The 26,690-nt window shown below is 54.0% G+C and overlaps 3 protein-coding genes across 12 annotated transcripts; 1 reads left to right on the top strand and 2 right to left on the bottom strand.

Annotated features, from left to right (window-relative positions):
- Nucleotides 1–31: 31 nt before the first annotated feature.
- LMF2 (lipase maturation factor 2) lies at nucleotides 32–4,696 on the top strand. 3 transcript variants are annotated; one of them, XM_081127674.1, is made up of 15 exons: nucleotides 32–174; nucleotides 717–970; nucleotides 1,126–1,154; nucleotides 1,283–1,500; nucleotides 1,575–1,753; nucleotides 2,160–2,301; nucleotides 2,473–2,607; nucleotides 2,679–2,784; nucleotides 2,862–2,958; nucleotides 3,045–3,227; nucleotides 3,333–3,501; nucleotides 3,599–3,710; nucleotides 3,780–3,876; nucleotides 3,971–4,030; nucleotides 4,469–4,696. In XM_081127674.1, the coding sequence occupies exons 1-15, from the start codon at nucleotides 81–83 to the stop codon at nucleotides 4,478–4,480; spliced, it is 1,887 nt and encodes a 628-aa protein (XP_080983800.1). In that variant the 5' UTR covers nucleotides 32–80; the 3' UTR covers nucleotides 4,481–4,696. The 3 variants fall into 3 exon arrangements, with proteins under 3 accessions (XP_080983800.1, XP_080983799.1, XP_080983798.1); XM_081127673.1 differs by lacking the exon at nucleotides 4,469–4,696 and having other exon boundaries at nucleotides 3,971–4,351; XM_081127672.1 differs by lacking the exon at nucleotides 4,469–4,696 and having other exon boundaries at nucleotides 32–300; nucleotides 3,971–4,351.
- Nucleotides 4,697–9,425: 4,729 nt separating this feature from the next.
- On the bottom strand, nucleotides 9,426–12,399 carry MIOX (myo-inositol oxygenase). Of its 8 annotated transcripts, none has more exons than XM_081128744.1 (10): nucleotides 12,300–12,361; nucleotides 11,802–11,882; nucleotides 11,495–11,575; nucleotides 11,205–11,367; nucleotides 10,963–11,030; nucleotides 10,742–10,851; nucleotides 10,598–10,665; nucleotides 10,469–10,518; nucleotides 10,277–10,389; nucleotides 9,426–10,191 (listed from the first exon to the last, which is right to left on the bottom strand). In XM_081128744.1, exons 1-10 carry the CDS (start codon nucleotides 12,312–12,314, stop codon nucleotides 10,083–10,085), a joined length of 858 nt encoding a protein of 285 aa, XP_080984870.1. In that variant the 5' UTR covers nucleotides 12,315–12,361; the 3' UTR covers nucleotides 9,426–10,082. The 8 variants fall into 8 exon arrangements, with proteins under 8 accessions (XP_080984870.1, XP_080984876.1, XP_080984872.1 ...); XM_081128750.1 differs by having other exon boundaries at nucleotides 11,495–11,705; nucleotides 12,300–12,346; XM_081128748.1 differs by having other exon boundaries at nucleotides 9,450–10,191; nucleotides 10,469–10,504; nucleotides 12,300–12,340.
- An 8,582-nt stretch (nucleotides 12,400–20,981) lies between these two features.
- Nucleotides 20,982–25,012, bottom strand: ADM2 (adrenomedullin 2). Its single transcript, XM_081128500.1, has 2 exons — nucleotides 23,676–25,012; nucleotides 20,982–23,134 (listed from the first exon to the last, which is right to left on the bottom strand). Exons 1-2 carry the CDS (start codon nucleotides 23,783–23,785, stop codon nucleotides 22,816–22,818), a joined length of 429 nt encoding a protein of 142 aa, XP_080984626.1. The 5' UTR covers nucleotides 23,786–25,012; the 3' UTR covers nucleotides 20,982–22,815.
- Nucleotides 25,013–26,690: the final 1,678 nt, after the last annotated feature.

Raw genomic sequence — 26,690 nt, 5'->3', positions numbered from 1 at the left:
CGCAGTTGCTGCGGACGGGGCGGGGCGGGGCGGGGCCGGGCGGACCCTTGGGCTCTCGTCCAGCCGACCGCGTAGCGGACATGGCGGGCTCCCGGCTCCCGCGGCAGCTCTTCCTCCAGGGCGTGGCCGCCGTCTTCTTGTTCGCCTTCGCTTCCCTCTATACGCAGATCCCGGGTGAGCGCTCCGAGCGCGGGACGCCCCCAAGCGGCGCCCGGTGCCCTCTCCTCGCCCCGCCCGACACTCCGCTGTCTGGGGGCGGGAATGAGGTCCAGGCCCTGATGCGTGGGATGGGAGGCTGCGGTGCGTGGCCTGCGGGATGCAGGGCTTGGGGGGCAGAGGCCTTGCAATGGTCCGTTTCCCGTAGGGTTCGGGTTCTGACCTGGGGCGAGGGACAGAGCCCGTAGGTAGGTGGGTGCAGACCCAGTGGGCAGGTAGGACCTAGGCTCTAACCTGGAGGAGAGGGGAGCCGTGCTCTCCGCGCGGTAGGAGACCCTGGCCTGCGGAGTGCGGGGGTGGGGTGGGGAGCCTGGCCTGGGGCAGGGGACGCTCCGCAGGTTCTGACCTGTTGGGGTTAGAGTCAGCAGTCCTGACCCGGGTGGGCAGGGAAGGCCTGCAGGCGCTGCCCTGAGGATCAGGTGTGCAGGCCCTGACTGGTGGGGGAAGTCCGGCCTCTCAGGACAGCGCCCAGGACCTGGCCCTGACGTGCCCTCCCACAGGCCTGTATGGCACGGAGGGCATCCTTCCTGCACGAAGGACACTGCGGCCGCAGGGCAAGGGGCCCTGGCAGCAGCTGTGGGACACCCCGACACTGCTGTGGGAGGCGCCGCGACTGGGGCTGGACACCGCGCAGGGCCTGGAGCTGCTGTGTCTGCTAGGCACCCTGCTGGCCCTCGGCGCCCTGCTGCTGCGCCAGCTGCGCCACAGCCTCATCTACCTGCTGCTCTGGGCCGCCTACCTGTCGGTCTGCCAGGCAAGTGGGGGCTGCCTGCTGCCCCTTTACCACCACTGGGAACCTTGTCACCAACTCACTTCAGCCCCATCTCTACCCTCCTCCCCACCCATCTCTGCCTTGCCTGCTTCCCCAGACATACACCCCCTGCTCCCTGACAGCTCTTCTCCCTGCAGGTGGGCCAGGTGTTTCTTTATTTCCAGTGGTGAGTGATGGGTGTGGGGCTTCAGGAGGCTGGAGGGTGGGCCAGAGGGTATTTGACTCTCCTGGAAGAGTCCTCTGAGGGGAGCAGCCTTGATGGGGAGGGGGCCCTTTGTGCTCTTCTCCCCGTAGGGATTCTCTGCTGCTGGAGACTGGCTTCCTGGCTGTGCTGGTGGCCCCCCTGAGGCAGCCTCCCTACCATAAGCAGCCCCTGCAGGGCAGGCTAGCTGGGGCCTCACCCCACGAAGGCCTCCCCTTCTGGCTCGTGCGCTGGCTGCTGTTTCGCCTCATGTTCGCCTCGGGTGTGGTCAAGCTGACCAGCCGTTGCCCCGCGTGGTGGGGGCTCACTGGTGAGAGTCCCAGCCTACACCTGGGGCAGTCTTGGGGGCTCTGCCCAACCCTGACCACCCACTGTCACCTGCAGCCCTCACCTACCACTACGAGACGCAGTGCCTGCCCACGCCTGCCTCCTGGTTTGCCCACCACCTGCCTGTCTGGCTGCACAAGCTCAGCGTGGTGGCCACCTTCCTCATCGAGATCGCGGTGCCCCCTCTGTTCTTTGCCCCTGCTCGCCGCCTACGTCTGGCTGCCTTCTACTCCCAGGTGAGTAGGCCACCAGCCATCAGGAGACAGGCAGGACATGGCTATCTTCTGCACTACCTGGTGGGTCCTGGTGGGGACAGGGTAGCCACTGCTGGCAGTTAGGAGGCCTTGTGGGTAGAGGGCCTGATGAGCTCCAGGTGTGAGGGTGTGCCTGTGGGCAGAGCACAGCCTTGCAAGAGGATGTCAGACTCAGGTCAGCAGGGGCATGAGGTGTACTGAGCTTGGGTTTTCTCCAGGTGATGTTGGGGAGCCATGGTCGGTATGAGCAAAAGGGACAGAACAGAGGCCAGGAGATACTGAAGAGGGGGCGGGATGCCAGCAGGAGAGACCTAGGTGTGGGGTGCAGGCTCTGAAGGGCCTAGGCAGGGGGCCATCATCCAGAGACTGAGCACAGACCCTCCCCCAGGTCTTGCTGCAAGTCCTGATTATCATCACTGGTAACTACAACTTCTTCAACCTGCTCACCATGGTGCTTACCACCTCCCTTCTGGATGACAAGCACCTGGCTGCCGAGTCTGGCAACAGCCGCCACAAAAAGACACCTGCCTGTGAGTGTCACCTGTCCTGACAGCCAGTGGTCTTCACTCGCCAGCTGCGCTACAATCAGGGTGTCTCTTTCCCTCGGTAGACCCCACTGGCCTCTCCTCTAGCTCCCCAGTCCCCCGACTACCCATCCTCCAGTCCTGTTCCCAGCTGACCACCACTGTCTTGCCCTGCAGCCTGGCCCAAGGCCCTGCTGGGCCTGCTGGGCCTGTTGTTGGAACTGACTGTCTATGGGCTGCTGGCCTATGGCACCGTGCACTACTTTGGCCTGAAGGTTGACTGGGAGCAGCACACCGTCCACTCCAGAACCAGTGAGTGCCAGCTGGATGCCAGAGGGCAGGGGCTGGACTGGATGGCCGTCCTCACACCCCTTCCTCCACAGCCTTCACCTTCCACCAGTTCTCCCAGTGGCTGAAGATGGTGACCCTGCCTACCATGTGGCTGGGGGGCGCCTCCCTCGCCTGGGAACTGCTAGCTGCCCTCTGGAGGTATATGCAGGTGTGGGGTGGGAGGGCTGTAGAGCTGTGCAGAGCAGGGTTGACTGCACTTGGCTTCCAACCCCCAGGTGGACCCAGGTGCGAGGGTGGCTCCGGCAGCTCTGTACTGCAGTCCAGCTGTCCATCTTTGGCGCTGCCACCGTGGCCATGTTCCTGGTCAGCCTGGTGGGTAACACTTCACAGGGGACCAGGAAAGGGGATTAGGAGGGTGCTGGAGGAGCAGCGCTGAGCCTCTGCCCACCTGCCTCCAGGTGCCATACTCCTACATGGAGCCCTCCACCCATGGGCGCCTCTGGACTGGGGCACACAGCCTGTTTGGGACCGTGGAGCACCTGCAGCTGGCCAACTCCTATGGCCTCTTCCGACGGATGACCGGTCTGGGTGGGCGGCCTGAGGTGGTGCTGGAGGGCAGCTATGACGGGCACCAGTGGACAGTGAGTGCTCCATGGGCGAGGAACCCCGGGATAGGGTTGGGGGGGAGGAAGGGTGGAGAACCTGGGTCCAGCTACCTTCACAACCCGGCTGGGCTTGGCACGCAGGAGATTGAGTTCATGTACAAGCCTGGGAACGTGAGCCGGCCGCCCCCAGTTGTGGTGCCCCACCAGCCGCGCCTTGATTGGCAGATGTGGTTTGCAGCCCTGGGCCCACACACGCACAGCCCGTGGTTCACGAGCCTGGTGCTCTGCCTGCTGCAGGGCAGTGAGCCAGGTGAGGCCAGGTGCAAAGGGTCTGGGCTTACTGGGGGGGCTTGTGGGCAGGTCTGAGGGAGCAACTAGCTGAGCCTGCTTAGTGATCCCCCCCACAGTGATCCGCCTTATCCAGAACGACGTGGCCAGGTACCCCTTCCATAAGCAGCCACCCACCTACGTGCGGGCCCATCGCTACAAGTACTGGTTCTCACAGCCTGGAGAGCAGAGGTAAGGCTGGGGCATGGGGGGGGGGGGGCTAGGGGTTCCATGCCTCCTGAACACCCCGTCCTGTTACAGCCAGTGGTGGCGACGCCAGTGGGTAGAGGAGTTCTTTCCACCTGTGTCCCTGGGGGACCCAAAGCTGGACTCACTGCTCAGGCAGTTTGGCCTCCAGGTAGGAAGGATTAGTTAGGCTGGGGGAGGTGGCAAGGATCACCTCCACCCACAGGGATGACCCCTGTTCACCACCCTCAATCCTGCCCCCACAGGACAAGAGCCCACGCAGGGCCCGCAGCTCCAACAACAGTCTTGCCCACGCCCTCCACTGGGTACGGAAACAGCTGTTTTCCCTGGAAGCCCCTACTCTGCTCTGGGGACTCATCCTCACAGTGGGAGCCATTAGGGTCATGCAGGCCCTTCTGGGGCCCCGGTCCTCCCCTCCCCCCAGGGAGGAGAAACACAGGCCAGCACCCAAGAAGGACCCGGGAGCTGCCACTGACCAGGCTGCTCCAGCCACCAACAACCACAACAGTGGCTCTCAGACCTCCCGGAGGAAAAAGTAGCCACATTCTGTCTGCCACATGTACAGAGAGGGTCGGGGTCCCTGGCACATTTGTGACCATCGAACACAACACAGCCCAGCCACAGTGCCTTAGCCAATTGTCCTGGCAGACGCAGGTTGGGGTGCTGCCCTCAGGGGCAGGCTCTGGCTGCCCTGCTGCTTCAAGGGCCCACTTATCCCTCATGCCAACCATGTCCCTCCCCAGGGCACCCTTTGACCTGGATAGTGGCCCAGGAGGCAGGAGTGTGATCAGCTCAGAGCCCTTCCCAGGACATTGTAATCAGGACTGGGGCGTCCAAGTCTGTAGGGGCCTGGGTCTGATGCCCAACCCCGGCACCTGCACAAGAGGAGAGACAGCCCTGACATGTCATCTCCATGCCAGTCCAGCCCATCATTCCTATTCATGAGCCAATAAAGGCTTCTTTGTGCTTGACATTGTGTTGACATTTCTTTCCCACTGGGGAGCCTGAGGACTGTCTCTGGTGGTGGACATAGCTCAGGTGTTGTCCAGCTATTGCTGATCTGGCTTCTTGGGGTGTCTTTGCTCTCCCATCCTCAATTTTCCTCTCTATAAAATGGACATGAGGGCCTGTCCTGGCACTGCCTGGGGCCCTGAGCCTCAGTCTGGCACAGCCTGGCTGACTTGTCAGGTCCACACATCAAGGCTTCGAAGCCAGTCACAGAATGTAGGGTCTGGAATCATCCAAAAGCCACAGAACTCACCAGAACCTGGCCCCTTCTCTCCTGCTCCAGCCTCCTCATCTTGGAAAAGAACTGAAGAATCAGAGCACCAGACATTGGTTGGGCCGGGAGTGAAGGAGAGATGGGGCGGTGGCCGGGGGCACCACAGGTGGCAGGTCAGGGAAGCACTGAGCAGAGGGCTGACCTGAGAGGCCACTAGAGGAGCAGAATAGGGTGCGGGCTGGAGAGAAAGAGGAGTGAGGGCCCTGGATTGTGGTGGGAGAGGGCACCGTCCAGGTTTCTATTTGGGGTTGGGTTGTCAATCGGGTCGCTGTCCTCTGTGGGCACTTGGAGCTCAGCCTTCCCTCGGCCCCCAACCCAGAGGGACAGAGCTCAGGGCTCAGCCTGTGCCCACAGCCACTCGTGACTTAAGTGGACCTGTGACCTGAGCTTTCATATGGTTTCAAAAGTGCTCTAAGCCCAGCCAGCATGGCTTAGTGGTTGAGCATTGACCTATGAACCAAGAGGTCACGGTTAGATTCCTGGTCAGGGCACCTGCTCCGGTTGCAGGCTTGATCCCCAGTAGGGGGTGTGCAGGAGGCAGCCGATTGATGGGTATTTCTCTCCCCTCCCTCCCTCTCTAAAAATCAATAAAAATCTTTTTTTAAAAAAAGTGTTCTGATACATGGATTAAATGACCTATATATAAGTTGACTTTTGGTTAAAGATAGTAATATACCCAAAAGTCAAAATTTTTGTTCTTTTAAAAAATTTTTTAACTTAACTGACTTGAGAGAGAGAAGCATCAATTTGTCGTTCCATTTATTTATGCATCATTGGTGAATTCTTGTTATGTGCCCTGACTGGGGGTGGAACCTGCAACCTTAGCGTATTGGGGTGATGCTCTAACCAACCGAGCTGCCCGGTCAGGGCAAAACTTTTGTTCTTTTTCTTAGCTTTTTAAAATCTCACATGAGGATATGTTTATTGATTTTAGACAAAGGAAAGGCAAGAGAGAAACATGGACATGACAAAGAAACATGGATGGGCTGCCTCCCATCCAGGCCCTGACTGGGGACCAAACCCGCAACCTTTTTGGTGTACTCCAACCAGCTTGGCCACCAGGCCAGGGCCTTTTTTTTTTTTTAAGCTTTTAAACTCAGCTCAGATACTGAGGAGTCTGACACGAGACACCCCCCCTGGGGTGCCCACGACCCTGCGGGACCCACCTCTCTGACTTACACTCCCTCGCTCTCCCCCTCTTCCAGAAAACCCGCCGACGCAAGGTGGCCACGCCGCACCCCACACAAAGCCCTCACCCCACGGTGGGGAGGCGCCCGAGTCTGGTCCGTTCCTGCACCCACATCGCCTCCAGGTCCACCCCAACTCTGACCCACCCCTTTGAGCTCAGCACAGTCCATCTCTGAAATCCTGTGTTTCACACGCTGACCAGTGAAACGAGCCCGCAGCAGAGAAACCCAGCCTCGGCTCGCGTCTGCGGGGCAGCGAGGACACGAGGGGCCGCGCGTGGGAGCCCGCGGGCTGTCTGCAGGCGCCGCCTCCTCCACGCGCGCCGGCCCCGCGGGCAGATCCGAGGCCGTGCGCCCGGGGAACGCCCCGCGCCCCGGGGACCGCGCTCCAGGACAGTTCCCCCGGGGGCCGCTGGGGGCAGGCGCGAGACGCGCTCCCGCGGGCTGGGCGCGGGCGTCCGCGTCCCGATGCGCCAGGGCGTTGCCTCCAGGCTGGCGCCGGGACTGAGTCTTCCGCGGTCCACGCCGCCGGCCACCAGGGCGTAGATTCGGGCGTCAGAAGGTCGTTCGCTGCGCAGGAGGCCGTTGGGCAGAGGCAGCATTGTGCAGGCTGCCTGGCGGTGGGCATTCCGAGAGTCAGCGGGCCACCGTGCTGGAGGAAGCCCAGGGGCAGGACAGCAAGTCCCAATACACACGAAGGGGCGGGGGTGACTGCGCCCCTTGGGAGAGGTGCATGTTGTGGGCTCTGGGGTGGCCTTGCTGGTGGCCCTTGAGTTGGGCGACACCTCAAACGTGACCTCCCTCCTCCTTTGCCCTCATGGAGCCCGTGGACTGACAGTCAGCACCCTGCAAAAAGAAGTTGGCTGGCATCCGTGGACCCAGTCATCTGTTCCAGGACACCTTATATTCTTAAATATTATGGAGGGCTCCAAAGACCTTTTGTTTATGAGGGTTATATCTATCAGTATTTACCACCCTGGGAATTAAACTGAGAAATTCTTTCAATACATACTTAGTTATTATTTAAACATAAAAATAAATTCATAACATGTTCCAAATTTTTAAATGAAAATTAGCTGTATTCCCCAGAATATTAAGTGAGAGGAGTGGCATCGTTTTACGCTTGTACAGAATCATCTGTAACGCCTGACTTCTCGTATCTGCTTCTGGCCAATCTGTTCCAGTGTCTTCTTGGTCGAAATATATGAAGACAATCTGGCCTCACACCAACATGCAGTTGGAAAAAGGAAGTGTATTTTAGAAGCCTTCTCAGATTATTGCTGATAAAATCAATTAAATAAAAAATAATAATAAAATTTTAAAAAGGAAAGGACAATGCCTGCGAAATACCCAATACCAAATGACTGTAGTTTTCCTATCAGTCCTTCCAAGTAAAACTGACTGGTTGCACTGAAAACTCAGTCACCCAAGGGCGGAAAATTGAGGCAACTGTCGCGTGTAGTGCTCAACAGAAGCACTCTTCTCGTCCCATACTCAAGATTAAAAAGTCCCATACTCAAGGATGGAGAATTAAGAATAATAACTTTTGCCCGGCCGGGCGTGGCTCAGCGGTTGAGCATCGACCTGGGATCCAGGCGATCGGGGTTCGGTTCCCGGTCAGGGCACATGCCCGGGTTGAGGGCTTGATCAATGACTCTCTCATCATTGATGTTTCTGTCTCTCTCTCCCTCTCCTTTCCTCTCTCTGAAATCAATAAAGATCTATTAAAAAAAAAAAAAAAAAGAATAATAACTTTTACTACTTCGTGGAAGACATTCTTAAGGAACTGATCTTTTTTTAAACTGGGAGTGTGTGGCCTGAAGGACACAGGACTAGCACTTTGGGGGCACCGTCTGGATTTGTGCAGGTTGGCAGCCGTTTTACCTGCCTTTACGTCATCATCGTGAATGGCAGCTCCTTGAAAAGGGTAAATAATGTCTCATTGTAGTAAAACAGCATTGACTCTCCAGACCCCTGAAAGGGTTTCTGGGACACCTAGGCAGCTGCAGACCACACTCTAAGAATGGCTGTTTTAGCACAGCCTTGGGCATGAAATTTAGGGATCTCTAACGTGTCATTGTGTTTTCTTGGTTCATTTGTACCTTTAGAGGCAGCCACTGTTCCTCTAGGGCCTGCTCATAGTCCCCACAGCCTGGTCTTTGTTGACATTTCTTCAGCAAAATGGGTTTATTCAGGAAAGACAGAGGACTGCACCACTGGAATGCAACCTCACTGCCAACCACAAGCAAGTCCCTCGACCAAAGGAGAAGAACCGTCTCTTATAGAGGAAAGGGGGTTGTTCCCGGCTGTTGTGAACAGGGAGTCTGTTGGATGAAACTTGGAAGTATCGTGGCTTTTCATCGGCTGACACCTTGATCTCAGAGTTCTGGCTTCCAGAACTTGAGAGAATAAATCTGTTGTTTCAGGCCAACGGATTGGTGATAACTTGTTATGTCAGACACAGAAAACTAAACTTCTGGGTGTCTTGCTATAGCAGACAGACAGCAAGACATCCCCCAAGGCCATTCGTGTCATGGGACCTTCAAGGAGGGGACGTCTGGGCACCAGTAAGGATAATAATTTAATGAACTGAAGCATAAACGTGCTGAAATCTGTACGGTCTTAACACAAAAACAGACGACCTGATCTGTGTTGAAGGATGTTGCACACTGGTAAATGAAGGGAAAGCTGAGCGCGTACTTGCCTTTCCTACACAAACAGTGACCCATCAGCAGTTGGAAGAGCTTCTGCGTACTGCAGGGTCCCGTGGGAAGGGTGAGAGCAGGATGCAGCCAGACCTGGCTGTCGGGCCTTCTAATGGACTAAGGATATTCTTAAATGAAACTGAACCCAGCTTCTGCCTCCTGTAAAGAACACACCACCACCTCTGAAGCACTCTTACCCCCAACAAGCCACACCCGAATCTGATTAGGCCTCTAAAGTTATTTACCAATTAGCAGGAAATATCAAGAAATTATTAATAGACACCCTGGGGCGGCTGCAATCAGCAAATCCTGACAGAAGGAAGTTTCTTGAGAAAAATGAGCCACTTTCTTCAAAGAAATGAACTGCTAGGAGGTACAGGGGAAGCCAGCTAAGCTGCGGTCTCTGGGGCACAGCTGGGGATGAAACCACATGGAAGGAGTCGATGGGCCGGGTCAAGATGGGGGCTGCACCTGGGGCCAGAGGAGGGCCTGGGGTGTGTATTCGTGCATCAAGTTCACAGCAGTTACCCTGTGCTCTTGTTATATGTTTCTATAGTGCATTCTTTTAGCTATGAGGTGTTTCTTTTTTAAAAATATTTTTTTATTGATTTGAGAGAAAGGAAGGGAGAGGGAGAGAGAAACATTGATGGGCTGCCTCCTGCACGCCCCCTACTGGGGATGAAGCCCTCAGCCCAGGTATGTGCCCTGACGGGGAATCGAACCGGCGACCTCTTGGTGCACGAGGTGATGCTCAGCTAACTGAGTCACACTGGCCATGGCGAGGTGTTTCTTTTTTTTAAGGAGACTGAGCCCAGAGGACTTGGTGACTGTTTTGAGAAAGGGGGGTGACTGGGTGACCCCAGGTTCTGACACAGGAGCTGGGAGGGTGAGCAAGATGTTTATGGTGACAGGCACAGCAGGACACGTGTCCAGGAGGCCATGGTCTTGCCTCTCTGCACGCAGACTGCCCCGCATCCACAACATGCAAGGCTCAGTAAGGGTCAGACTCCAGCTGCTTCCAGGTCTTTATTACCATGGAGCGAGAGGCCACTAGGGTGGGGAGCACAGCCTGCAGCTGGGTGTTTGGAGTCCCTCAGAGAGGCTGGGGTGAGCTGTCACTGTGCCTGACAGCAGCTGTCCCCTTGGGCCACCCGGCCAGGCCTGAGCAGGGTGGGCAGGCCGGTCACCAGCTCAGGACCCCGGGGCAGTACTTGTCAATGAGCCCCTGGTAGTAGGGTCGCAGCTTGTCCACGTCTGGCAGGTCGGGACACTTGGTGTACAGGTCAAACTTGCTGCAGCAAGGAAGGGACAGTGACTCCTGGGGAAGTCCCCAGTCCCCTTCCCCACCCCTCCCAGTCTCCATGGGAATGGCTGTACTTGAATTCCTGCACCCAGGGCAGCATGGCCAGGTCCTGCTCGCTGCACAGCTGACTGTAGTCGCCACCAGTGTGCCACGGGTAGAAGGAATGGAACCGGATCATGTAGAAGGCCTGGGGACAGGAAGAAGTCACACCCAGCATGGGTGCGCAGGGTGGGCGGGGCTCTCAGGGTGGCCCCTCCCCCCCCTACCTCCGGCGGCAGGGAGAATTTGTTGAATTTCATCATCTGGTACATGTACTCTGTGGGAGAGAGGGGGTCACCACCACCAGGCGCCCAGAGGGGTAGCCCCCACCATGGGCCAGCCTCTCAGCGCCTCACCATCATGGCCCCAGGACATGAGGACGTTCTCAAGCCCACAGTGAGGCTGGTACATGCCGAGCTCTGTGCTGCAGGGAGAGGTGGAGGGTGAGGGGCTCAGAATCACTCTGGGGACCGGGAGGACCAGCAGGGGTGGAGAGGTACCTGTATCGAGGATCCTGGAGGTCAGGGTTGTCCTGGAAGGTGGAGTCACGGAAAACCACAGAGGCCTGGGGACGGCATCCCACCGGGAAGGTGTCTCCGACGACTGCCCACTGGGGAGGGACGGCCAGCTGTGAGTAGGCCTGACTGGCTTGGCCACCTGCGCCCAGAGCGGAGGCTGTCCTGGCACTGCCCTGCCAACACCCCCTCCATCCTTCCCTCACCTGGGGCTCCCCCGCCAGAGCCAGGACCTTCCCCAGGTCGTGCAGGAGCCCTACGAGGTGGAACCAGTCTGGGAGGGAAAGGAACAGGTCAGGCTATTGGGGGTGCTGGGTCCAGGGCAGAGGAGGGACAGGCTTGGGCAGGGCCTGCTGGGAAAGGGCACCCTGTCTGCACTACCCCTGCCAAGCCTTGGAGGCAGCGCCTCCCCCACGGCAGCCAGGGAGGGGGCAGGGTGGGGGCGCACCCTTGTCAGGGTGGGCCTTCCGTATGCCCTCGGCGGTCTGGAAGGCGTGGAAGGAGTTGGGGAAGTCCACGTCTGGGTCCGATTCATCCACCAGCTCGTCTAGCATGTCCACAGCCTCCAAGACAGTCATTTTCTTGTAGGAGAAGCTCCTGAACTGGGCGTGCTAGGCCAGGAAGAGCAAAGTCAGCAGGCCCACAGGGACGGACCAGGGCCCAGGCCTTTCCATCCACTCCACACTGTGGAGGGGCAGCCCCACCCCCGGAGCTGCTGCAGAGGAGTCCGCCAGGTACCTTCCCCCTGACGAAGTCCACCGTCTGGTGCGTGTGCATGAGCTTGTAGGTGGCGAAGACACGGTCCAGGAGTGGGCCAGACTGCAGGCCAGAGGGTCAGCCAGGGCCCAGGGGGGCCACTGCCTCCCCTCTCCCAGGGCTGGCCTCACAGGCGCAAACGGGGGCTTCCCCAAGGGCAGGCCCTGGACGTGTGCCCAGGATAGGGCTGGGACTGGGGGGAGCAGGGAGATGGGGCTTGGGCGGTAAGGCTGCACTGGGGGCTAGAGGGGTCCAGGACCCGTGGGTTGGGGCGGGGCGGGGTCCTCACAGTGTAGTTCCGGAAGCTGCCCTTGTCCTTGGCCGCCTCTGGGTCCACCTCAGGCCTGTAGACCAGGGAAGGGTCTGGGCCCTGGTTGGGTGGGAATTGAACCCATTTCACCATGATGCCAGCTCTATTAGGAAATGGGCACCTGCCTACCCCTAGGGCACAAGACTGACTGAGTCAGCAGGGGTCAGCAGCCCAGGCCAGTGGTCACCCCAGAGCACAGCCCCTTCTCAGTACACCCATCTCTGGCCCCTGCACCAGCCGGCGGCCTTGGGAAGTCCTACTCTGCAGAGTGGATGTCAGCCTGGTGCCTGCTTCCAGGGTGACACTGTGTGGGAGCACAGACCCCACACACATCGCATCTCCTTTCCAAGACCTGGGTGTACTGGGAGCCCAGCTGGACCACAAGAGGAGGAGCGGGCTGGAAGAGAACCAGCTGGGAAGGGGCCATCGGTGAGTGGTCAGTAGGGCCAGTGTGCACAGAAGGCCTGGGGAACTCACCACAGCCACCTTCATCCTGAGAGGGAGCCAAGCTGGCAGGTGGGCACGAGTCCCACAGGCCATGTGCCCTTATATATGCCTATGGGTTACATAAGTGACCAGACACAAGGGTTACATAAGGGCCCTTGACCTGGACCCTTGGTAATGAGTGACCATCCACCCTCCTCCTGGCCACAGGGAGTTGATGTGTCAGCACAGGAGTGGCCCCAGCCCCTTTTCCCCGGAGCTCAGACTCCCTCCTGGAAAGCTGGCCTGCTTAGGATGCCCTGCAGCTTTGTCTCATAGGCTTCAAACGCTGCGGCACCCACCATAGGCCCCTCCCGACAGGTGACAGGTGGTGGAACCCAGATGCCACCCCCATCACCTCAGGCACCTGGGATTCTGGGCACGGCCTCATTTCAGAAAACATGTACTCTGACACTTGTTAAAACGGGAAGGAAGACTTTACTGAAGACGGTTGTAGTAGAGGAAAGATTGGGCTCCATCAGAATACAGCCAGGACAGCCAGGAGCGGGGGGTGGGGGGTGGGCAGGGGCAGGGTATTCCTACACACAGACCCAGGGAAAGACCCCAGACTGGAAATCTACCCCTGCACACCAAGGGCAGGGAAAGACCAGGGAAAGAGGCTGCCACTCCAGCCTGGTAATTAAAAGAGCTTATTAAGGGAAATTTACGTAGGAGGCAAGGCGTGGGCGCTGCAAGACCAAACGGATCCCTACACCGTTGGGCAGGGGCCAAAGAATTGTATAGGGGAAGGGGGAAGGTAGTCACGGATACTAGTACAGGAATGCTCCCAGGTTCAGAAATTACTCTACATGCTTGACCAGGTCTGGACAAGGGCCTGTTCCAGGAGCCGGCACACAGCGGGAGGCAGGGGAGGGGTGCCAACTTATGTCAGAGCAAACGCCAGCTATGAGCAGTCCCTGTGGGGTGTGCAGTAAGCCATCTCCCCCTCTGGCCCGGGTCCCATCGCCAGTCGGGCAGCAGTCATGTCCTGGAACAGTCTCTCCTGGGGGGAGGGGGTCAGTGGAAGGAAGACTGCCAAGAGGAGACATCAAGAGTTGGGGGGTTCTTGCTAAACCAACTGGACAGGATTCTTGCTGAAGGCAGGGCAGGGTGACGAGATCCCAAGGGTGGGGACTCTGCGAGTACTGGGCGAGGCCACAGGGAACAGAGGGCTGAGAGGAGCCTGGCTGAAGTTCCGTCAAGGTGGAAGGTGGGTCTTGTCTGGCTCTTAGGGTGAGAGGCTCCATTTTGAGCCTGGGCAGAGATGAATTCGAACAGCACTGGTTGTGTATGGGCCAGGTCTGGGTACTGCAGACACAGCAGGGTCCAAACTGACAAACACACCTGCCTGGCACTGACATTCTCTGAAGAGGCAAAACGAGTCACTGTCTCATGCCCGCTGAGGCCACACCTTGTGGGCAGGTGGGCGTGTGGGTCAGAGCACCCTCGCCAAGCTTCATCGCAAGGAAAGAGGCCTGTGGGCAGCTACTCTTACTACCCTGGGCCCCTCCAGCCCACGTGGAAAAGATCTGGGGGGCACTGTCATGTCCGTAGCACCTTGAACGTCCCACATGTGGCCTCATTTGATTACTTTACCTTTGAGGTTTGTTTCCCTCTGCCCCCTTCCACTAGAATGTCCGCCCCACAGAGGGGAGAAGGGCATGTTTTATTCCATAATGTTTCTTGCATTTGCTAGAGAGGTGGAGGGGGGGACCCAGGGAGGAGGCTGGAGCCATCACCCCAAAAGCAGGTGGTGGCTTAGACCAGGGGAAGGAGCTAATGGCTGGCCTATGGGATTTGGACTGTGGAGGTGGGATAAAGAGAGGGAGTGAGGAGTGTAAACAATAATATAAACAAAGCCACTTTAAAATGGAGCTGGAGGCCTGGCCAGTGTGGTTCAATGGGTTGGGAATCATCCCGTGAACCAAGAGGTCGCCGGTTCAATTCCCGGTCAGGGCACAAGCCCAGGTATCAGGCTCCATCCCCAGTAGGGGGCGTTCAGGAGGCCGCTGATTGATGTTTCTCTCTCATATCGATGTTTCTGTCTCTCTCCCTCTCCCTTCTTCTCTCTCTAAAATATCAGTGAAAAATACATTTAAAAAATAAAATAAAATAATAAAATAAAATGGAGCTGGAACTGCCGTCCCAGAGGAACTGCCTGGCATGTCTTATGCCACAAATCTTTGGGATGTTAAAACTGGGCAAAATAACCTTGGCACTGGGCCTGAGCAACCTTGTTTCTCAAAGAACTGCTTGCAGGGATAACCAGAAAGCAAATACTATGACTACTGGGCTGATGAGTGCCAGACTGAAAATTAAAAACATTGTTTAGAATTAGCATCACCACGTCACGTTATCTGCACCAATAGCATCGCCTTCCTTTTACTGATGTCATTGTTCCCCTTCCCTTTCTCATAAATACCCATCGCCTTTGTCTCCTAACTGGAACATCATTTGGGTTTCTGTCTGAATCAGTGATTCTCAAATAGCTATTCTTCAATCTCAAATAAATGCTTGTTGTCTCTCACTTAGAACAGCCTTTTATTTTTAGGTTAACACATCTGGTGTCAGGAGTGGGATCTAAAGTGACCTCACCTTCATAGACCAGTGTCCCCTGGAACCAGGTATGGTTGCTACAGAGCCTCTATTGTGCTCATTGCTTCCATCTACTACTGTCTCCTTGACGGTCTCATGGCTAAAAATTAAAAAAGCAAAACAAAAAACTATCAGGTCTCTGGTTCTGTCTGTCTATATATGTATGTATATCTATCCCTGAGAATTAATAAAATTGGTTTATAAAGAGCTCTGATTAATTGGCTTAAAGGAATTAATGCTAATATAAATTAAGAACTATAACAGAAACTAATACAAATGCTTTTCAGGATACCATGATCTGGGAAAATATTTAATATTAAACCTGGTTTAAATTTGGTTTAAAAAAACGGATATGACCTCAGCGATATTAACATTTAATGTAACATTTTTATTTTATCTGGGTTTACAAAAAATAAGTTCATGTTATCTTTGTTGTAGGGCTTGTCAGCAGAAATATAACCTGGAATAATAATTGACTTTATCTAATGCCTCATAAAATTTTCATGAGTAATCTAAGTATAATTATTAAGAATGAATAAATTAGCTCTGGCCCAGTAGCTCAGTTGGTTAGAGTGTCATCCCAGTACGCCAAGGTTTAGGGTTCGATCCCGGGTCAGGACACATACAAGAATCAACCAATGACACATGAATAAATGGAAAAACAAGTTGATGTTTCTCTCTCTCTCCTTTCCACTCTCTCTTTAAAAATCAATTTAAAAAAGAATTAATAAATTAAATAAAAGAAGAGGTTTTTTTGATGAAAACTTTCAGCAATAATTGTTTTATTGTATGTGTACTTAAAATAGTTCCCCAAAATCTTTTGGTAACTTGAAACTTTAGAGTTTTGCTAAGTAAAATTAAAAAAATAAAAATGATTGACTATCTAGGTAATTTTCAAATAAGATAAGATGCTGAAATATTAATTACTAAATAAATCTAAGTGTACCTACTTTTGGCTTCTTAGTACAGAAAAACTAAAGTAATCTGGCAGTCAATAAAAATGTTTTATGCTCTGTTAAGAAAACATGTATTCCTATAAATTAGAAAATATATTTTCCAAACAAAGAGACTATATTTCTAGAGGTTATAAAACACATTCCTAAATTTGCCTAAAGAATACTAATTGCTTACTTTAAGTTGTCACTAAAAATTAAGGTTTCTAAGGCTTAAGTATTCTAATTATTATGGAAAGGATTGATATATGCTTTCAACAAAAGATAATATACAAAGGTATGTCTTCATTAAGGGAAATAAAAATAACTTTGTCCTGGTTATTTCAGAATTTAGCTGGCTAAAATTAAATTGTTATTATAATGGTTAAAAAAAAATTAAGCTTTAATATCAAGCTTGTGCTTATGTAAAGCTGAAACTGTTATTTTTTCTACTAAAAGAACAACATTTTCCTGTACTATTGATATGCTCTTAGTAAGAAATTATGAAGGGAAAGCAAAGATTTAATGTTTTATTAAAATGATTTCCCATGTTCTTTATCACCAGGTCTTTAACTGATTAAGTAACCTGAACCTTTTTACTATTAAAAGAGCTGAAATTTTGCTTACAACTATGTAACCTTTGTATTTGTCTTTGAAAAGAAATTCTTTTAATCCTCACCCGAGGATATCTTTTCCATTGATTTTTTAGAGAGAGAGTGGAAGGGAGGCAGGATGGGGACAGAGAGAGAGAAACACTGATGTGAGAGGGACACATCGATTGGTGGCCTCCTGCAGGCACCCCGATTGGGCCAGGGCTCAAACCTGCAACTGAGGTACGTGCCCTTGACTGGAATCGAACCCAAGACCCTTCGGTCTGCAGGTCAATGCTCTAACCACTGGGAAAAAGTGGCCAGGGCTGAAATTTTTAATTCTCACTTTTGTTAAATGGATAATTAAATATTATTTCATGGAGTATTGTTCCACAGTGAATTATGTCTATTTGAGCAAATATTTTTAAAAATTTTATATGTTTAAGAAACTTCCCAAAATCAGATTCTAAGTTTAGTCTTACTGACCTAAAAATAACTTTGTGATATTCCTGAGGGCCCCTGAAACACCACAAAATATTTATGTTCTCTCTTTATAATAGAGAAAAGTATTAAATTAATTAGGCTTACTCGATATGTTAAATTACATGGGAGACATTGTCAAATAAATGATACTAACCCTTTGATTATATTTATGTAGATATGCTATTAATATAATTATTCTAAAAGTTATATAAAATGATTCTAACATGTCCTGGTATAATACAAAAAAACTTAGTCTTTGTCTCTGAAAATCGTGACTCTTAATCAGGTCTTTAAAATGTAAACAGCCAGGAACTAACCAAAATACTGCCCACAGAGACTGAAAAAAAGAGACCTTTTAAAAATGCAGACTCTGTGTAAGTTCCTTTGCCAAAATTAGTCTTTTTAATGTGTTTTTATTAATTTGAGAGAGAGAGGGAGAGAGAGAGAGAGACATGGGTGAGAGTGAACCACCAATCGGCCCCCTCCTGGGGGTCGAGCCCACAAACCCCGGCATGAGCCCCGACAGGGAATCGAACCGGCGACGACTGAGCCACACTGGCAGGGCCAAAATTAATTTGTAAAAGAGCTAAGGTTTTTGTACAGCTACTAAAAACTAAGAAGAGTGAAACAAAATGTGTATGAAAAGTAGGGTGTGTGTTTTCAGTAGAAGCTACGAAGCGTGGAGATGCAGTTTTGTTGAGGGAACAGAAAACAGAATGTGTTTTTTGCATAAGGAAAAATATAAAGGGCATGGGGTGTTTTTTGGTTAAAAAAAAAAAAAAAAAGCAAAAAGGGAAATTTTTGTCCTTCCCCAAAAATGTTTCAAAATAAGAAATAAAATAATAGAACAAAACCTGAAAGGTGTACGTATGTTGCAGGAGGTTTAGGGGAAATGCAGACGGTTCGTGGAGGGCTTTTTTTTGAGGGGGAAGAATTATGCATGGTGACGCGAAGGCTGGGAAGCAGGGCTAGGCCAGTTCCTCGCGTGTGCGTCTGAGCACTCCCACAGGTCTCCAGCTGCGGCCGTTTTTGAGTCATTTGTCATACGCAGGCAGTCACTGCTTCACTCGGATGCTCTGACAAAAATGTTCCTACCAGCGTGTCTCATCTTTGGAGATTCATAAAAACAAACCCCGACAACACAGGTTAAATGTAAAAGCATAAAACTGAACTGAGTAAAGATTTAGAGAATTCTAAGGAAAAGCTGGATCATAAAACTGTTACCAGCCCTGGCTGGTTTGGCTCTCGGTTGGTCATCTCGTTCACCGAAAGGTTATAGATCAGGGCACAAGCCTGGGTTTCGGGCTCGATCCTCAGTAGGGGGCATGCAGGAGGCAGCCGGCCGATGGTTCTCTCTCGTCGATGTTTCTCTCTCTCCCGCTCCCTTCCTCTCTCTCTCAAAACAATTTTAAAAATTTAAAAAAACTGCCCAGCCGGGTGTGGCTCAGCGGTTGAGCATCGACCTATAATCCAGGAGATCACAGTTCGATTCCGGGTCAGGGCACGTGCCCGGGCTGCGGGCTGGATCCCCAGTCGGGGGCTGTGCAGGAGGCAGCCGACCCATGACTCTCATCATTGATGTTTCTATCTCTCTCTCTCCCTCTCCCTTCCTCTCTCGGAAATCAATAAAGATATATTAAAAAAACAAAATAAAACAAAAGTGTAAGCATTAAAAATAAGAAATAAAAATTAAATTAAAATTTAAAAACTGTTAACAAAAAGATCAAGGTCGGCAAGAAGTAATAACGTGGACTAAATGAACTAATAAAGATGATTATAATTTTGTGAGTCTTTACCTGAAGCATTACTGGTTTCTGATCCTTTTCCAGATATAAGATTTTCCAGATATAAGATTTTTTTTCTCCTACACTACCTATGACCTACGGCAATTTGGTAAATTATACCTTTGTAAAAAAATTAAAACATTTCCTTTACCTTCCTACCTGATCCCTCCAGAATTTCAGCTGCTCTTCGCTGACCTACGTGTGGCCAGATTAAAGGTGTTGATTCTTGGATCCACGTTTCTAATGTAAAGAGAGCTCTGGCAGCTAACTGGGCTCTTCAACCAACAGAGGATGTGAAATTTAAAATTGCTACGAAGTGAAGCAGATGAAACCTGTTGTGGAGCTAACCCAAGACCCCAGACCAGGCCTGTGTAAGCTACACCTGCCTTTCCTTCCTTTTTCCTTCCTTATTTTTTGTGAATCTTCACCCGAAGATATTTTTTTCCCATTGCTTTCCCATTCCGAGGGGGGCAGAGAAAGAGAGGGAGAGAAACATCAATGTGTGAGACACACATCTATCGGTTGCCTCCTGCATACACTCCGACCGACCTGGGCTGGGATGAACCTGCAACCCAGGTACGTGCCCTTGACCGGTGCACAGGCCAACGCTCTGACCACTGAGCACACCAGCAGGGCTCTTTTTTCCTTACTTTAATTCCTTCCTATCTCACCAAGCATTCACTCTAATAGTTATTGTTTTCTTTTCCCACTTAATTTCTGTCTGGGAAGACAACATGGGGCATCATCTCTAAACCTACCTCGCAGGTCAAAACATACAACTGGTGCCCTGGCCGGTTTTCTCAGTGGTTAGAGCACTGGCCCGCGGACTGAAGGGTCAAGGGTTCAATTCTTGGTCAAGGGCACATACCTCGGTTGCCGGTTGGCTCCCCGCCCCTGTCGGGGGCCTGTGGAGCGCGTGTGGGAGGCACCCAGTAGATGTGTCTCTCTCCCATCCATGTTCCTCTCTCTCCCCACCCTTCTCCCTCCCTTCCACTCTCTCTAAAGATCAACGGAAAAGATATCCTCCAGTGAGGTTTAAAAACATGCAGCTGATTACACACATGGTCAAGGATGTTCAATGCCTGGCGACGTCAGTCCCAGTGAAGGACCAGATGTGCAAAACTACTTTTCCTTGGGCAAGTATTGCAAAGACCGCCACAGCAATAGCCAATCAGGAAAAATCTTTTAAGTTCTGCAGCACAACGTACATTAGAGAATAGATTTGCTCTTGACCATATCCTAGCTGAACAAGGTGCGGTTGCTCTGTTGTTAATAATTCCTGTTGCTCTTGATAAAACACCTCTGGTAAAATAGAGATAAAACTAGATAAAATCTGGGCACAGGCCAAATGATTAAATACGGGGCCCATTGACAGCTTCCAGTTCTCCAGGATCTTGGCTGACTGCCCTCAGGTATGGCCTCCTGGCTCAGATCTGTTCTTCAAGTTGAACTTAGCATTTCATTTATTATTACAGACATGTTTGGTGTTATAAGTCTTTGTGTTGCAAAGCTCAATGCTAGAAAGTCGTCACTTGGCATTTTGAGACAATCACGGAGGCCTCTGAGACTTCACATGAGAAACCTCCGGGAACTACAGATGTTTGCCCTTAAGCCAACACTACTGTAGAACCTTCCCCTGTTCTGGCCCCCTGGTTCCTCAAATGTGGCCTAAGGCTCCTAAAAAACCACTTCCCCCTTCCGTGGGACAGGATATACTGGGAACGAGCCTTCCTGGAGATGAAGGACAGACACAGGCGTGACGTACCCAAAACGAGCCACCTGACGATGGGGAAGCAACGATGCTTTAGCAACTTATTAATGCTGCTTTCGGATAACTGACCAGCAGAGCTCTGAAAGAAAGACCTTGATTAAATGGGGGAAAATGTAAGCAAAAACATAAATGGAGCCGGAGCTGCCGACCCAGAGGAACTGCCTTGCACATCTTATGCCTCAAATCTCTGGATGTTAAAACAGGGCAAAATAACTTTTGCATGGGGCCAAAAGCAACCTTGTGTCCCAAAGAACTGTTTGCAAAGATGACTAGAAAGCAGGTATGACTACTGGACGAATGACTATAGGGCTGAAAATTTAAAACATCACTGAGAATCAGCATCACTATATTACGTTATCTGCACCAATAACAACGCCTTCCTTCTATGGATGTCACTGTCCCCTCCCCTTCTCATAAACACCCATTGCCTTTGTCTCCTGATTGGAACATTATTCGGGTTTCTGCTTGAATCAGTGATTTGGGAATAGCTACTTTTTAAAAATCTCAAATAAGCGCTTGTTGTCTCTCACTTTGAAAGGCCTTTTATTTTCTAGGTTAACAACAGGTTTGGCTAAAGCAGGAGCTGCGAGAAGGCAGTGGATAGGGAGACTGGGGGAGATTGGGTGCTGCCCCAAGATCTCCAAGGGGGGCGTCAGGTAGGAGGCCAGGGAATGGCCTGGAGCTCAGGGGTCAGCAGACATGAGGTGTGATGCTTTGACCATGGCAGGTGACCTTATGGCAGGTGACCTCGTGACACAGCACAGCGATGCGTTAAGGGCAACAGTCCATCGGGCCTCAAGGAAAAGCAGCCCAAGGCTCAAGGCTCGGGGAGTGTCTTGGCTAGGACACCAAGGTCCAATCCCGGGGGCCCGGAAACCTGTGTTAAGGTGAGGAGGGTGCACGAGGGGGGATGTCGCTGACGGGGAACATCCCGTGTGCAGGACCAGACCACGGGCAGGCCAGGACTTTGCCCCAACTTGGCCCCCTGGACCTGTTGTCCTTATTTCCCAGTTGCCTCTCCTCACAGCCTTCCCTGCCTGCCTGCCTGCCTCTGCTGACACCCCTCAGTGACCACAGGCACAAGGCTCTGAGGTTCCCCCATGAGTTCCCACCTCACACAGCTGCTTTTCGGCGACCTCTGCACTGACCGTGGTTTTGTCCCTGACCTCAGCGGCTGCAGTGTCTGTCCCTAAAGTTGGGGTAATGATTGTGCTCCCCTCACTGGGTGACTGAAAGGGTGACACGGGCAAATATTGACAAATTAAGTGCTATATGAGTGTTTGCTAAATGAAAGAAACCACCTTTCTGAACCCCTGGTCATGCCCATGTGGTGTGGGGTGTCAGGACTTTGGGTTGACGGGCTATGGGGTCATAACGTGTAAAGGCCCCACCTGGGGGACACACACAAGAGCTCTATGCATGTTGGCTGTGCGCCAGTCCCCCCTCCCAGGTTTCTGACAAGCTTGCTCCAGCCTCCTGCTGTCCCCACACTTGGTCCTACCCAGTCCCCACGCTAGGCAGGGCAGAGGTTAGGGAGCCTGTGGAGCCTGTGGAGCCCCCACCCTTGTTTCGCCAATCCCTTCCCCACTGGAGGTGGTGGTTGGTTCTGATTTCATGGAGCTATTTGAACTGGGAGATCTTGTCTGCAAGCCAGCCTGCCTGGCCCTGCTCTGCCCAGAGCACCCCGTGTGGCTCTTGAACTCCTGCCCCTTCTTCTGAGCTGCCCACAGGGGATCCAGGCAGGGGCTTGTACTTCGACCATAGGCCCAGGCTCCAGAGTTGACAGCTGGAGCAGCACAGTTCCCAGCATAACCTGTCCCCCTCACCCTGTCCTGGGGAGCACAGTGGGGGTCTCAAGGGCGCTGGGAGCAGGACCTGGAGCTGGCCAACTGTGCATGCTTAAAACCGGGGTTTACTCTGACAACGGGCCCATCAGGGAAAGGGCCACACCAGGCCAACTCGGCCCCTGTCTCCTGTTGCCCAGAGGTGGCACTGCATGTTTAGGACTGACTTCTGCTCCATGTCCTCAAACAGACCTCTTCCCTCTGAAGCCCTCTGCTTTGCACCTGTCCCCTGAGCCTGCGCACTCCTGGTGTGTACAGACCCCCTGGGTGTATGGGCTCTGCCTGTGGACCTGCCTGGGGCTACACAAGTTCATGGTTTAGGTGTCCAAAGCCATTCAAGGCTGCTTGCTGCAGCACCTGGTGAGTGGGTGTGGGGGTCTCCTCGGGGGCCCCCACCACTGTTGGAGTAACTGTTGTCTCTAGGAGCCCTTGGGGGCTGGGCTGGGGCTGGGGCTCAATTGCAGCTCTGGAATTGGGGTGCACCACCTGGTTGGGTATGGCCTGCCTCATCTCAGCCATAGCTGTGGGGGCTGCTGGGGTCAATGGGAACTGAGTCCCGTGGGCCGGCTGATGCCACGAGCTGCCATAGGCGGTGGCTGAGGTTCTGCATCTGGCAGGTTCCCAGCACACAGCCCACCCGCAGGAGCTGGGCTCTAGGCCTTGGGGGGCGCAAGCGTCGACGAGGACCATTCCGGAGAGGCTGACCCATAGCAGGGGGCAGGCTGGCGCTCCTCTGTGGCTGCAGGGCCTGGGGTTGCTTGCAGATCACAGGTCCCGGTGCAGGGTACCTGGGCTGCAGGCCATTGGAAAGGGTCCCAGCTGGAGGCTCCCTGCAGGGGGAGATGGAGGAAGTAAACTCTGTGAACCAGCCTTTCAGGGACCCCCACGTTCCACCTGGAGCGCTGCCAGGGGAAGCCCCAGGCCCTTTTGGAGCTCAGGGCTGGGGTCCTGGCTACTCAGCCATCTCAGTAGCCCAGGTCACATGTCCCATTCCCTTGTGCCTCATGGGAAAAGGGTACCCCTGGCTTCTGTGGGTCATTATGCTCAGGGCCGAGTGACTCCCCCTCGGCCCTTGGAGTGGGGGGAGGTGGGCAGGCCTGAGGACCCCTCCAGCCTCTGGTTCCCCCTCCTCTCTATTGAGGAGGGGGAGAGCCCTGGGAGGGGAGGCAAAGAAAGAAGGGACTCTTACACTATTCAGGGGTTGCTGAAGGCATAGGGGGCTAGCTCTGGATTTAGGTGGTAAGCCCTAGCAGCAGGGCCGTCTTCCCCATGGGGGGCGGGGGTGAGAAGGGGGTGGTGGAGGGGGCCTCCCCAGGCATTCTGGTTTCTGCAGCTTTGGCCAGAGGACAGGTTGGTCTGAGCCCCACTCACCTGGGCCGGGTGGGCTGCCGGCTCCCGCCCTGGCAGCGGGTCAGCGTGCCCGGGAGCTGCAGGTAGAGGAGGCTGATGCAACCGAGGGTGACGGGCAGGAGCCAGGCCATGGTGCCAGGGCTGAAGGGCAGTCAGCTGGCAGGTGTGTGTGGGGGGGGGGGCTGGCTTGGAGCCACCCTTCCCTGGGGAGCCCCCCTCGCAGGAGAGGGCAGTTTCCAGAGTCCTTCTTAGGACGGAGCCCAGGCACCTCCAGAGCTAAATAGTCTTTCCAGGAGGAGGCGGGGCCGGACGCCCAGCGGGGCGGGGCGCCCTCCCCCAAGCCCCCCATTCAGCCTTTCTGCCAGCTCCCCAGTCCTGCCCAGCCCGCCTGTGGAAGCAGGGAAGGGGTGGCCTAACAGGCTGAATCCGAAGGTGCTGGTGGAGGGGCCCCATCCCTCTGGTGGGGGACACTTTTCCAGAGCCTGCTGGGCAGAAAGAGCGAGTGCTAGAGGAGTGCAGTCAGCAGGGCTGGTTCCCACCCACCACCTCTGGGGGGGGGGGGGTGCTGGCCAGCGTCTACCGGAGAACACAGCAGGCGGGTATTCAGTTCCTCGCAGAGCCAGTTTCAAGACCCCTCAAGATCCCCTAGCAGCTGTACTCCTAAAAGTCTGCACCTTTCCCCTCATTACTGAAGTACTAAGTGGTTTTTGTAAGAAATTTAAACAGGAGTGAGACCCCCCCACTGCCACCCACTGTGGGCTTCTGTACTACGTCTGGATGGATGCCCCCCCATTCCTGACTTTCTCTTGTACACCAGGCTTATGTGTGTGTCACATACCCACATATGTGCTTGTAGCTAAGAATGCATGTAAGCATAGATCCCTCCCGACTCTCTCACTGTTGGCCCTGCGCCAATGTGTAGGTCTTCTGTGACTGACTTAATCGATCCTTATTATGGAGTAATTTAGGCAATCTCCAGGAGCACCCTTATGCTGTGAGCTCACAGATGTGTCTCCGTAGGACATGCTCCTAGAAGTGGAAATTCTGGCTGAGGGTGAGCCTGTGTTTGTGTAAACAGTCAGTGCCAAACTATCCTCCAACCCACTGTCCACCCACAATGGACTTGGTGTTGGCGGTTCTTTGTTAGCCACTCTGAGGGGACAGTGATCCGTCACCCCTTCCTCGGATGACTGAGCATCTTGGAGTCAGTCCTTGTCCAGTCTTCCATCGGTCAGGCCCATCATGAATGCCCTGCTCACTCTCTATCCCTCCTGCTGCGCACACCATGGGAGCTCAGCAAGCATTTGCTGGATGAAGGAACCCACAAGTGGAGCCCTGTTCCACATGGCTCAGTAGTTAAGAGCGCTGGCCTGCAGATCAAAGGGTCACAGGTTCAATTCCCGGTCAAGGGCATGTACCTGGGTTGCAGGTTGGTGGATGCTGGGGGTCTGGGGGCAGGGGGAGGTGGGAACAGAGTGGACCGGGTCAGAGAGAAACTGGGTGGCGAAGGGAGTCTCTGGAGAGAAAGGAAGGTTAGCTGCCTGGGGCCATCCCTGCGGAGGTGTGTCTGGCTGACCTCCAGCCTCACAGGCCTGGGGCTGAAGAGGGGGCAGACAGGGAAACCCAAGGAGGCCAGGGGCGTGTGAGCATTGCCTAAGAGAGTGCAGAGAGGACAGGAGGGGTAGGGAAGGGACCTCGGAGGACCTGGGGAGCACAACTGTGAAGGAACAGGCAGAGAAGGGGGGCAGAGCACCCGGAGCACCCTTCTGCAGCTTCTCTCACCAGCCTCCCCACTCCTCGCCTCAATCTCTCTTCCACACTCCTGCCAGAGCCGTCCTTCCAAAACAAAATGTGATCACGTTACTCACCCCACCGGTGAAGGAAATTCGGTCTCCACGAGGTGTTTTTTGTTTTTTAAGTGTTTTCATTAATGTCACAGAGAGAGGGAGAGAGAAACATTGATGAGTCGATAGGCTGCTTCCTACACACCCCCTACGGCCCCCACAGCCCAGGCGTGCCCCAACAAGGAATCCGCAGGGACTCAGCGGGAGACGCCCAACCAACCGGGCCACACCTGCCAGGGCTCCACGAGTTTTCAACCTGGGAGATGCAGGTGTGTCTCAGTGAGGTTGTGGGCCCAGGGCTCACTGCATTCTTCCCTTCAGGACACCTGCTGCCATCATGGGCCCAAGGTCTCATCTCCCCGAAAACCCACCGGGGGTGTCCTCTGGCCTCGGGCTGCTTATTTTGCCAACTGGATTAGAGGCCCCCCTCTGCGACCTCGCCTCCCCCTGCACAGCAAGCATGTCTATCTCATGGCACTTGTCTATAATGTCGTGTGCCCTCTGAGGGGACCCAGGGGTTCCTTCATTCATCCTCCGCTGGAGGAGCTTCCTCTGGAGAGTGGTGGGTGGGCTGGGTGCTGGGAGCCGCTCGCCTACGGAGGGTCCCCTGGAGAGCCAGAACCCGGCCACGGCAGGCAGGTGGTGCGTTAGAGAAACTCCTGTGAGGCAAGAAAAGCCAGGGTGGCAACTGGCTGGGCTAACATCTTCCAGGGCAGTTCTGTAGAGTGTCTTAAGGTGAGAGAAAGTGCACGTCACCCTGACGGCAAGGACCGCTAGAGAGGAAAAGATTGGGAATGGAGGCATGGGGAGCCAGGGCAAGAGGCAGGGAGGCGGCAGGAGGGGCCGAGCCTCTGGCAGCTGTGGACGGGGCGGGGGGACCCGCCGTGGGCTTGGGGTTGGGTTGTGCAACACTTGGCCTCTGTGTTCCCTGTGAAGGAGGGCATGGGAGTGGGGCGGGGGCCGAAGAGGCTGCGGAGGGGAAGAGGGCTGGGCAGAGCCAGCAGGCTGGGCGGTGGTGTCGCCGCGGCCATCGGCACTGCCCATGGCGCAGGGCTGCAGGGGACGGACGGGCAGGACTGTGTGTGGCTGGGGTTTGCCAGGCGGGGACACTGAAAACCAAGTCAGAGAGGTGGGCGCTGGGGACAATGGCAGATGCAGGTGACGGAGCCACGCCGGGTGGGGTAGGAGGGCG

Source organism: Miniopterus schreibersii (assembly GCF_964146895.1).
Source record: "Miniopterus schreibersii genome assembly, chromosome: 2".
NCBI classification, from domain to species: domain Eukaryota; kingdom Metazoa; phylum Chordata; class Mammalia; order Chiroptera; family Miniopteridae; genus Miniopterus; species Miniopterus schreibersii.
Note: the sequence above shows the minus strand (reverse complement) of the source record. Positions and strands in the feature narration are given on the sequence as shown.

Coding starts and splice junctions, on each gene's coding strand:
- LMF2 (XM_081127672.1), top strand. CDS start 81: ATGGCGGGCTCCCGGCTCCCGCGGCAGCTCTTCCTCCAGGGCGTGGCC. Junction 2,302..2,472: donor CCACAAAAAGACACCTGCCT/GTGAGTGTCACC, acceptor CTTGCCCTGCAG/CCTGGCCCAAGGCCCTGCTG. Junction 3,502..3,598: donor GCTGCAGGGCAGTGAGCCAG/GTGAGGCCAGGT, acceptor TCCCCCCCACAG/TGATCCGCCTTATCCAGAAC.
- MIOX (XM_081128745.1), bottom strand. CDS start 12,362: ATGGCCTGTGGGACTCGTGCCCACCTGCCAGCTTGGCTCCCTCTCAGG. Junction 10,899..11,204: donor GAAGGCCCACCCTGACAAGG/GTGCGCCCCCAC, acceptor CTCTGGGCGCAG/GTGGCCAAGCCAGTCAGGCC. Junction 10,519..10,597: donor CATGTCCTGGGGCCATGATG/GTGAGGCGCTGA, acceptor TCTCTCCCACAG/AGTACATGTACCAGATGATG.
- ADM2 (XM_081128500.1), bottom strand. CDS start 23,785: ATGGCCTGGCTCCTGCCCGTCACCCTCGGTTGCATCAGCCTCCTCTAC. Junction 23,135..23,675: donor CGGCAGCCCACCCGGCCCAG/GTGAGTGGGGCT, acceptor CTCCCCCTGCAG/GGAGCCTCCAGCTGGGACCC.